The sequence below is a fragment of the Chenopodium album genome, chromosome 4, assembly GCF_948465745.1.
Source record: "Chenopodium album chromosome 4, dcCheAlbu1.1, whole genome shotgun sequence".
NCBI classification, from domain to species: Eukaryota; Viridiplantae; Streptophyta; class Magnoliopsida; order Caryophyllales; family Amaranthaceae; genus Chenopodium; species Chenopodium album.
Genome location: NC_137837.1, coordinates 47,841,572 through 47,854,088, shown reverse-complemented (window position 1 = coordinate 47,854,088; position 12,517 = coordinate 47,841,572). Strand labels below are relative to the sequence as shown.

At 36.3% G+C, this 12,517-nt stretch overlaps 1 protein-coding gene across 1 annotated transcript; it reads left to right on the top strand.

The window, feature by feature from the left end:
- Positions 1–10,368: 10,368 nt before the first annotated feature.
- On the top strand, positions 10,369–10,983 carry LOC145627895 (uncharacterized). Its single transcript, XM_081680237.1, has one exon. The coding sequence runs from the start codon at positions 10,369–10,371 to the stop codon at positions 10,981–10,983; it is 615 nt and encodes a 204-aa protein (XP_081536363.1).
- The last annotated feature ends 1,534 nt before the right edge of the window (positions 10,984–12,517 follow it).

Below are 12,517 nucleotides of genomic sequence, written 5' to 3'. Positions count from 1 at the left end.
CGCGGGCTCCCCACGGGCGCGAATAGACTGGAGAGAGCGCTCCAGATTAGAGACACTACAGCCCTCTGATTACTCTTTGGGAGCAGGGGATTCGTCGCGCCCTTGCCGCGGGCGCAGGTGTTGCCCAGACAGCCCGCGGAGTTTGTTATGGGTTCGGTACTGTAGACACCCATTTGTGTCTCCCCAAAACCAAACCCAGTGATGAGTACCTTTTACGTCGAATCATAATCGAATGAAGTGAAAGTGTGGAAAGTCTAGTGTTGCGGATAGTTTTTAATTCTTTTCTCTTCTCTCTATTTTTGAAAACTTATTTTAAGAAAACAGTCAATCCAGTTTGGTTGGTCCATGATATGGGTCCAATAATGGTGTAGTTGGAAGGGGTTTGAAAAGACCTTTCCAACGATATATTATAAGCCCAATTCCGATGAATATCGAGGAAGTTATGGCCAAAATACTAAACTGGGCCCGATTTGGTTTTATATGCGGCCCAATGATCTAGAGGAAGGCCTATTATTAATTATCATTCCTAAAGCTATTAGGATTGATTATAGCTAGTCTTTTAGAATACTCTAGGAGGTTCTTTTAAATCCTAATGGAGTTAGGATTGATAATTATGTTTTAAAGAGTTTGAAATTGAATAAAACTACTTCTTTTAAGAATCCTTGTTTTGTACGAAATGGAATATATTCAGATTTTATTTTCGTGCCTCATAATATTTATCTAAACTTTATATGGTTGGATAGATCTTTAAATTATCTTTCCAATGATATATGATAATATTAAATCCTAGTTATAATGAAAAAGATATGAATGAGACATGAAACTTTATCCAAAACTGACACCCTTCCACTATTTTGGTCATATCTTTTTATTTACAAAATATTTTAATCTGATTTAAATTGGGTTGGAAAGTAGACTTTAAGAGCTTTCCAACGACATATTATATGCATTATTTGGGCTTACGGATCAAAAGATATGATAAAAACAAAAATGCGTGAATTTCTAAAATCAGTGTCAGGCGCCAATAAGCTGGTGCTGGCGCCAACCATGTTTTAGGTGCGCCAATCTTTTTTTACGTGCGCCAAGTGCTCTGTTTTGATATTTTATCATTTTGGCCGATTTTCTCTATAAATAACGTATTGAAAACTCCGTTTTCATTCACCAATTCTCATGATTATTCACCGACAATCAGTTTTCTAATTCTCTCATCTCTCTTAATTCTCTCTTAATTCTAACTTTGTTTTTTCATACAAAATTCCGCATTCACAAGATCTAGACACACCTAGCCATATTCGAAGTTGCCTTCGCCCTAGACGTGAAAGGTTTTAATTTCTGAGGGTTTGGTCCCAAATCTCTATTTCAATTATTTAATTTAATTATTTTGATTTATTATTTTCCTTGAAGTTACTAACGTGTGTATTTTGTAATTAGAAAGAGGTACGAAGCATCAAAGTAAGTACTTCAATGATTTTAATTGATGTTATGATGTAGAAATCATGTTTACATTGTTCTTATGATATTCCTAGTATCATGTCTAGGGTAATTTTAATATTAAATATGATTGTTACGATGCTTCCTATGTTCTTCCTAATATTTATGATTGCTAGTATTATGTTAGGGTTAAAGATTTGATCTTGATTGCTTAGTGACATGCTAGGATTTGTTATTAATCTTGTTAGTATCATGCCTAGCATCTTGCTATTATTATGCTTTAATATTAACATGAACATGATTATAATTATTATAATTTATGATTATGATGATTATGAATAATATTATTATTATTATTATTTTTATGATGATTATGAATATTATTATTATTATTATTATTTTTATGATGATTATGAATATTATTATTATTATGATTATTATAACTATTATTCATGATATTGTTAATTTATTATGTTGCTTGACACTATATTTGTTGCTTGATCACGCCTTTATGCATGTTTAAAGGGAATCTATACTTGTAATCATGCTTAATAAGATAATTAATAATCTTGTTAGGGTTAATTATGATTATAATTCAAGTGATCGCCAATAATAGTTTATTTGTGCATTAAATTCAACCAACATAAATAAACAGGTTTAGGGTTAAACCTATTGATTGCATGTTAATCAGAAAGCGCACATGAATACGATCAGAATAAAGTAGAGGCCTATTATTAGGGAAGGTTCAATCTCTTTTAGGTTGGATTTGTACCTTCATCCCCGAACCCTTATTTGGTTCTAAACCTTATGGAGTTGACGATCTCTTGGATCGTTAAGGGGTGTAACCTTCATCCAATGAACGGTTTACAAGTTCCTTAAAAAACTTGTTGGCGACTCTTTTGCTCTATCTTCTTCCCTTTTGGACACCACCGTACTTTAGTGTATGATCACAGTGGGTTTCAAGCTAGTGGGATTTAAAGGCTTGAAATTATTCCCTACAGTTTTTGACGACTCCACTGGGGAGAATTTCTATTTTAATTCCTGAATTTGTTTCGACAATGATTTAGAATGAGTGGATGAGACTCGAAAAGTTCTAAGTATTTCATATGCGTAATTTTGATTAACATTATTGTCATATGCATAAAAAAATATCTCATTGGAAAGACCATCCGTAATGAGTTAAAAATATAGGATTTTACACGTAAGAAAATTTGAGAAATATCTTCCACAACTAGGACTAAAATAACACCGCGTGAAACTGGAAAATTTTATCGAGTAGAGAAATCTGCTGAGGCATGTGGGAAGTAGCGTCAGGGGCCAGAGCTTGGCGCCAATATTTTAATTGTAGCACCAGACGCCAGAAATATGCGTTCTAATTTCGACCGTTTTTCGTATTGTTTGCTCGATCCTACTTCCTGATTGAATTTTTTCTCACTTTTCTGAAACCCATATGTGTTCTACATATGGACATAACCCTCTGGGAATTCATGCTCCATCTACCCGATTGAACGCTCTGTGCAACAAAGGGTACATCCGAGATGTTGAATTCACCAAACCATGGAAGCGAGTTTTTTCTAAAGCTCGCGGTGTCCCATCCACTCGCGCCAACCCTTCACGGTTAGGCTTCCGCGTGGTGCATCCGGACAATTAACCATGGACCCTCTTTTGACTAAACCATATCACGAACTTTAGAGAACTAGAGCCATGGTTAGGTTGCAAACTCATTGCATCATATTGTGCCTACTTGACTAATTGTGCATTATTTGTTGTGCATACTCTATGTGATTTTTCCTAACCGCTTGTTTGACTTGTGTTAAGACTGAATAAACTGATTAATGACTAAAGGACTTTGTTTAATTAATTAATTTGAGCTAATAAGTAAACATAAAATCGAGTCATAGTTCCTTTAAGTCAACCCGGATTTTTATTCCCGTATACTGCACAAACGTCAGCTTGTTTTGGTCATAACCGGAGTTCTAGGAAGGACTACGGGTCGTACAACCTATGGATCTGTAGCCCGGAGTTTTATCTTTAATTTGGCGTTAGTTTCATCCAAATCAGAGTCACAAATAAAAAGTTATGACTAAAATACCAGAGTCTGTCCAGTTTAATGCATATACGTGAAGTCTTAACTTAGTCTTTGCTTGAGTCTAGTCACATAGTCTAGCCACATGGTCATGAAAAGAGTCTTAACATGTCCCCTACACCCACAAGTCTTAGCACACACTTTGAGTACACATCACCATGACCATGTCTTAGGTTCATGCATGAGTCGGTTCTTTTTTCGTCATTTGAGTTGGGGGTACATTCTATTCCTAAATCTTCATATCCCTCCATCTAAATCTTCTTTCACATTCTATTCCAATCCGTATTCACTTCCTCCATCCATTGCATGTTGAATAAAGTTTGAGTCAAATAATTAACAATAAATATCCCCAAATTCTTTTTCCACAGTACTTGGTCGAGGAAAGAAGGGCGATTAATCAAGGACAATCTCTTTATTCAAGTCTCACTTTTTGATAAACCGATTCGTCAAAAGAGGAAGGCTAAAAGGATAATGGCAACTCAAGAAGAAGTCAATGAGCTCAGGAACCAACTAGTTACCATGACTGAAACACTGAAGCTTCTCACCCTCAAGGTCAATGATCCCGTGAAGCAACAACAAATGAACCTCATGCAAGAGAGTTTGAGCAAGCTATCTTGTGACTATAAATTTCAGGGCATGAGTTCACAAGGGGTCTCGCTGGACAAGGAACTTCTTCCGCATAAGTTCAACGCCACTGACATCCCAAAATTCAAGGCAACAGATAATCCTTACTTTCATCTAAGAGCTTTTGAAACCATAATGAGTATTAAGGGTATCGATAAGAAGGTTTTTCCCTCTTTGTTCTCACTATCTCTTGAAACCGTTTGCCAACAATGGTACTTCTTCCTTGACAAAGAGAAAACCTCTACCTGGGAATCAATAGTAAACGCTTTCGTTGATAGGTACAAGTGCAATATTCAAGTTAAAACCGACCATACACAACTTGAGATGCTAAGACAAAAAGAGAATGAAGGCTTTACTTCTTTCTTTAATAAGTGGAGGGAAACTTCCGCCACGATGATAGAGGTCCCCACTGAAAAAGAATCCGTGAGGATGTTTATCAAGAATCTCCAAGAAAAGTATTCAAAGCATTTAAAATATCAACAGAATTTGAATACTTTCAAGGCCGTTTATGACATCGGAATTGAAATCGAAGATGACCTTGCAAATCAAAAAGCTACTAACAATAGTAACCACGGTGGCTGGAAAGGAAAGAAGAGCGACAATCCTTCTTCTTCCGAAAACGCCCACTCTAGTAACAATGTTAGTACCTTTGATCTCAGTGAAGTTTTAGTCATAGATAACCAAGGATCTAAGAAGCAACTAAGGAAAGACTTCACCCCCATTGGGATGAGCTACGATACTGCCTTCGATCGACTCCATGCCAAAGGACTCATTACTCCCATTGGACCTATTCAAGATCCCGCACCTGAAAAGAGATTGCCTAGTTGGAATCCAGACGAACACTGCAAGTACCATCAAGGTAGGGGTCATACTAATGAGAGCTGTTGGAAGCTAAAGGAGGCTGTCCAACATTTGATTGATGATAAAAAGCTTCCCATGCCTCCAGTTAACAAGAAGAGCGAGTGATGATAAAGGAAACAACACAAGATAGAGGCGAGCTTCAACGACAAGATTTCATGACCTCTTTTTCTATTTTCTTCTTCATTTTTTTTTCCTTTCCCTAATAAGTCTAGCATAGGCACATTTTCTTTTCCTTTAGATTAATTTTGTAGTTTTTTTTCTTTTTCCTTATATATGATTTATTATTTTCCTTGAAGTTACTAACGTGTGTATTTTGTAAATAGAAAGAAGTACGAAGTATCAAAGTAAGTAATTCAATGATTTTAATTGATGTTATGATGTAGAAATCATGTTTACATTGTTTTTATGATATTCCTAGTATCATGTCTAGGGTAATTTTAATATTAAATATGATTGTTACAATGCTTCCTATGTTCTTCCTAATATTTATGATTGCTAGTATTATGTTAGGGTTAAAGATTTGATCTTGATTGCTTAGTGACATGCTAGGGTTTGTTATTAATCTTGTTAGTATCATGCCTAGGATCTTGCTATTATTATGCTTTAATATTAACATGAACATGATTATAATTATTATAATTTATGATTATGATGATTATGAATATTATTATTATTATTATTATTATTATTATTATTATTATTATTATTATTATTATTATTATTATTATTATTATTATTATTATTATTATTATTATTATTATTATTATTATTATTATTATTATTATTATTATTATTATTATGATGATGATTATGAATATTATTATTATTATTATTATTATTATTATTATTATTATTATTATTATTATTATTATTATTATTATTATTATTATTATTATTATTATTATTATTATTATTATTATTATTATTATTATTATTATTATTACTATTATTATTATTATTATTATGATTATGAATATTATTATTATTATGATTATTATAACTATTATTCATGATATTGATTATTTATTATGTTGCTTGATATTATATTTGTTGCTTGATCACGCCTTTATGCATGTTTAAAGGGAATCTATACTTGTAATCACGCTTAATAAGATAATTAATAATCTTGTTAGGGTTAATTATGATTATAATTCAAGTGATCGCCAATAATAGTTTATTTGTGCATTAAATTCAACCAACATAAATAAACAGGTTTAGGGTTAAACCTATTGATTGCATGTTAACCAGAAAGCGCACATGAATACGATCAGAATAAAGTAGAGGCCTATTATTAGGGCAGGTTCAATCTCTTTTTGGTTGGATTTGTACCTTCATCCCCGAATCCTTATTTGGTTCTAGACCTTATGGAGTTGACGATCTCTTGGATCGTTAAGGGGTGTAACCTTCATCCTATGACTGGTTTACAAGTTCCTTAAAAAACTTGTTGGCGAGTCTTTTGCTCTATCTTCTTCCCTTTTGGACACCACCATACTTTAGTGTATGATCACAGTGGGGTTCAAGCTAGTGGGATTTAAAGACTTGAAATTATTCCCTACAGGTACCCATTTCCCCACGGGCGCGGGATTTCTTAGAGAGGACGCGAGTATCCTGTTTTCCTTCTTTGCTTATAAATTCACTAGTAATTCCTTTTTGAAAACTAACTTTTAGATAATTTTCATTAGCTTAGTTTTAGAGAGAGAAGTTAGAGAGAAATTCTTGGATTTGGATTTGTATTTCAACATTGGTTCAATCAAGTTTGGATTTCTTCATCTTCAATCATTAATATTAGTGAGAATCTCTTCTTTTAGTTAATCTCTTTACTTGTTTGTCTTAGATTCATGTTTGATTTCCTTGGATTTGAATTTGATATTGTTTTCTCTTGATTTTGATTTAGAATGATGATCAATGCAATTTCTAGTGATTTGTTCTTGAGTTACACCATGATTAGTGAGTAGATTAGTTACTAGGGAGAAGGGGAAGCATGCTTGATTGATGATTTGTGCTAGTTGATGATCATTGATTGATTGAACGGATTTTTCACCAAATACCACTAAGTTTAAGCTTAATTCACCGTATACCACCCAAAACTTTGTAATACACCTTGTACCACTCAGTTATTGTACATTAACACAAAATGCCTTTTTCCTTAACTGCCGTTAGTCTGCCGTTTGAGGGAATTTACCAAATTGCCCTTATACATCAAACTGGTGCCATCAATAGGGTTGACTCCTCCAAACATCACACTTGTAATTCGAAAAAATTGACCCCCCATTTTCCCTTTCCATTGAAGTGTCTCTCTGTTCTTCACCATTGAAGTTGATCCTCAAAAATCAATCCAAAAGCTGTAAACTTTATTCGATCTAAAGTAGAAGTTGCTAGTAGGGCAATAATTAGGGCTTTTCGATTGAACACGGAACCTGGTTGGTGTGGTTTGAGAGAGGAAGTTGTTCATGACTGAATTTCGCTCGAAATTCTCACCTGGGCTGGGTTAAGCTTTCTAAAGGTAATATTCTTCTCATTGATTTGATTTTCGAGCTCTGATTTTGTTGTTTTTTGCGAAATTGAGTTAGGGTTAGGGTTTATTCAAAAATGATTATGTTAGTTTGGATGTTATGCTATTAACTTCGAATGATTAGTTTGGAAGTTGTTAACTAGTGATTAGATTAAGTTTGATGTTAACTGGTGATGTGATGTTAATTGTTGTTGCTTATTATTCATTGTTAGGATGAGTGCATTGTGGCTATTAGTTCGTTCGCCAGGTGGTAGTTTTGATGTTAGGGTGGATGACACTGATAAGACCAGTTTGATGGAGTTGTTTGAGTATATGTTTGAGGATTCAGTAAAGCAAAATGTTTTCCTCCCTAAGTACTTCACTTTTTTTGTGAGTAAACCTAGAACTAATCGTAAGCTAGGGTTAGTTGATGATGGGGCAATGTTGAAAACGTGGGAGTGGAATGAAGGGAAGGATGAAATAGAAGTGTTCATAGAAGAAACAGAAAACCCATATGTTGTCTTCCAGTCTACAGAAGCTAGTTGGGCAAGAACTTTGAAGATCAGGGCTGACAAAATTAGGCAAAAGGAGGAAGAGAGAAGGAGAAATGCAGAGGCTGGAGAAGTTGAGGAGGAGCTTAATGCTCAAGAACCATTTACTGTTGCTGTAGAGGTCCCTGTTGTGAATGCAGAAGAAGATGTGACAGAATATGTTAGGGTATTCCACACTGCAGCAGCTAATGAGTCATTTCTAGGAGATTCTCAACCTCAACCCTCACAAAATGAACCATCTCAACCCTCAAATGAAAAAAGTAAGACACCATCACCACCCAAAAAATCTCCTAGAAGGAAAAAAGTAACTCCAAGGAAGAAAAAAACCCAACCTAAGCAGTCAACTCAACCAAGTCAGCCTACATCTCCACCACCAAGTCAGCATCCTTCTCCACCAGCAACACCAACACACCATGCTTCCCCAAATAACCCACACATGCATGAATCACCACCCCAAGCCAGGCAGCCTACACCACCCCCACCACCACCACCCCAACCTAGTGCTGCTTCTAGTTTTGTTTCCAAGCCTAAAGTGCAATCTAGAGTTAAACCAAAAGAGTGGAGGGTGCCAAGAAGCACAGCAAAAAAGTATGGTGTTGAGGTTGTGAAGAATAAAAGAGGGGGGAGGGAAGTGAATACAAGGAGCAAAAAACCTGTGCAAGTTGAGGACAGTGATGGTGAGTCTGATCCATGGTCTTCTGAGGATAGTGAAGATGATGACTATGAATTTTCAGAAGCTAAGGATGATTTGGATATGGAATTGAACCTTGATGATGAGTATATTGTGGAAGAAGAAGACCTAGATGATAATATACAAGAGAAGACTTTTGAAGACTACCTGGATGGGACTCATGTTTTAGACAAGCTGTACAAAAATGGCAAGGTCTGGTCTAACTTACTATTTGGGTCAATTCAACTTGAACCTTTGTTAATATTTGAAACCAAGGAACAATTTCATGATGTCTTCAGAGATTTTTGCATACAAGAAGGCTTTGCTGTGACAGTAGACTATGCTAACAATCATAGATATACTGCAAGGTGTCTGATCAATGATTGCAGTTGGAGGATTCATGCAGTAGTCCTTGTTGATAAAGTCAGCTGGGCAATAAAGATACTGGAAGGGGAACATAAAACTTGTGGGAGGCTGGAAGAGAATCCTATGGTGTCTTCAGCATGGCTTTGTAGACATTTGAGGCCAGATCTGGAAGCAAACCCAGAAATCCCTTTTGATGCACTGCAAAGGATGTGCCTGGAAAGGTTTAGGATCCAAGTAAAGTTTAGGCTGTTTTACAAAGTGAAGTGTTTGGCCAGGGAACAAATTCATGGTGGTTTTTCCCAGTCCTATGCTCTCTTACCAAAATATGTTGAGATGATAAAGGCCACCAATCCTGGCTCATATGCTCTCATTACTTAGACTAACAGTGGGGGCAATGGTGAAAAGTTCAAGGCATGTTTCATTTCTTTTGCAGCTCAGGTGAAAGGGTTCTTGGGTGGCTGCAGACCCATTATAGGGATTGATGGTGCCCATCTCAGTGGCTATTACAAAGGAGTCATGCTCACTGCAGTGTCCATTGATGGCAATAATGAGATTTTTTTGATAGCTTATGGTCTGGTTGATACAGAGAGTATAGACAGCTGGACTTACTTTTTCATAAACCTAAGGCCCTTATTTGCACAATATGGATCTGAAAGGGATGACTGGACTTTTATAAGTGACAGGATGAGGGTTAGTTTCTTGATTTTTAAAATAATTAAACTTTGTCTTTCTTTTGTTAATTTTCAGTAACTAACTTTGTGTTTGTATGTTGAAGGGTGTTGAATCAGCTCTTTTTGAGGTATTCCCAAGAGCAACTAGGAGGGTATGCTGTCAGCATGTGTACTCTAACTGCAAAAAAGCTGGGTGGAGTGGGACAGAGTTTCATAAACTCTTTTGGATTGCAGCCAATGCATACAATGCATATGTGTATGACAAGGCAATGTCAAAGATCAAGAAATATGATGCAGCAGCATTTGATTACCTTACAGCTACTGAAGAGCAATGGAGTAGGTACATGTTTGACAAGCAGTTTGTTATGATCATAACACAACAAACTTTGTCGAGTCATTCAACTCATGTACAAAGGACAATAGAGATTTGCCTGTCCTGACTTTAATGGAAGGTAACATCAGACCCCTTAATTTCTTTGTGATTAAACAGTTAGCACCATGTTCTGATGGTTTGTGATTTCTTTGTGTTGGTTTTTTTTTTTTTTTTTTTTTTTTTTTTTTTTTTTTTTTTTTTATTTGGACTTAAACCAGCTGTAAGGAATTGGTGCATGAAAAGGATGGGTTCTAGGTTTGACAAAGCAATTGATATGGATCCTAATGAGCTAACAGAGTTTGCTAAGGGAGTTTTGGAGACAAGAAGTGAGGAGTCCAGATTGTGTCATGTGACAGTAGCTGGTGGTGGAGAGTTTGAGGTCAAGGATGGGCATGTGAAGTTCCCTGTCACACTTCAGACAATGACCTGTGGTTGTGGGAAGTGGCAAGGGTCAGGAATACCATGCAGACATGGTCTAAGGGTCATATACAGCCAAAGACTTCAAGCCAGAGATTATGTGTCACCATACTTCAAGGGAGCTGCTTACAAGCTGACTTATAGAGACCACATCCATCCCATGTCAGATCCAAGTCACTGGCAAGCATTTGATGTGCCTGAAATAGCACCACCAACTGTCAAAAGAGCTGCAGGCAGACCAACTAAGAAAAGAAGGAGAGCACCTACTGAAGCAAGAAAGGGAAAGAGGCACAAGAACAACAAGTGCGGTCTTTGCAAGGAGTTGGGACACAATGCAAAAACCTGTAAGGAAAGAAAGGAAGCAGGAAAACAAGCAGAAAATGCAGCATCCATTTCACAGCAAGGCAAAGGAAGAGGGAGGAAGAGAAAGGCAGACAGTTAGAATCCTTGAAGCTGCCATAAATTATGTATATTTTTTTGGGTAAAACATTTCAAACTTGTGTCAGGTTTTTTTGGACAAAATGTTAAGCACTTAGTTGTTTTGCAACAAACTTGTTTATTACATTTCAAGAAAATGTACTACAACCATTGCAAAATCATGTAGCCCTAAATTTTTTGAAGACAAACAACTACCAATTCAACTTGCATATTACTTTTAGCAATGAAAGTTTGTTTACATTTTAACTCTAGCTTTTAGAAGTGTGACTTGATAAGTATCTCCCTCAAACACTACATTTATATAAACAAAGTAGCCGTTACAAGTGTGCAAGGGTTATTTTTTTAAAAAAATATTACCGTTACAAAAAAAAGGGTAAGTAGTCAAATAACTTTTAAATAATGGTATATGGTGAAATAATTTTTCAAAGTAGTGGTATATGGTGAATTGGTACATTCCCTCAAACGGCAATTAAGGAATAAGGCATTTCGTGTTAATGTACAGTAACTGAGTGGTACAAGGTGTATTACAAAGTTTTTTGTGGTATACGGTGAATTAATCTTAAACTCAGTGGTATTTGGTGAAAAATCCGTTGATTGAATTGTTTCAATTAAATTAGTTGAGCTATATTGACTAAGCAAGGAGGAAGCAATCTAATTAGAGAGGGCTTGGAAAGGGCTTGGAGAGGCCTTGGAGAGGGCGTCAGCCTTTGCCAGGTTGCCGCGGGCGCGGGTCCTGAAGGCCGTGGACGCGGGATGTGTTGCACCAAATTAGCCAAAATCGACCAGGAACTCTCCGTCGTTGCCACGCGGGCTCCCCGCGGGCACGACAAACCTGAAGAGGGCGCGGCGAAGTCGGGAGAGGGCGCGACCCCATTTAAAAGTAAAAATTGAAATATTTTCCAGATTAAGCTTGCGGTTGCCCCGCGATCTCTCCGTGGGCGCGGCGAATGCGGGAGAGGGCGCGGCCACTAGGGTTACAAAGGAGGCCAGTTTGCTCCTCTCTCTCTCTCCTCTCTTATTTTTCAATCTCCTTTTGTTTTTCCCCTTTCTCTCTCTTCCTCCTCTGAAACCCTAACCCCAAATCATCATTCTTACTCAAATTCACACAATTCCTCCTTGTTTTCACTCAAATTTCCATCACATTTTCCATCTTACTCCATTTTCATCAACATTAAGTTTCTTTTCTTGCGGTTATTCGGGAAATTTGAGTCCTTGAAGCAATTTTGAGCTTTGTTTAAGTCTTCAATCTTGGTATACTTCTAAACTTTATTTTATTTTTGTCAATTTCAATTGATTATTATACATTGGTTTTGGTTTGCCATGATTAAGCATGACTATGATGTTTATGGTTTTTTGTATGGTGGTTTTGGAATTATTTTGAGTGATTTATGCTTATTTTTGAGATGGATTATTAATGTTGTTTGTTGTTGTTTGGATTTTTGGTTGTTTTGTTGCTTGTAACAGGTACTTTGTAGTTTCTGGTGGTTTTGGGTGGTATTGTGAAGGTGGTTTGAAAATTTGGTGGTAGTGTTGGTGTT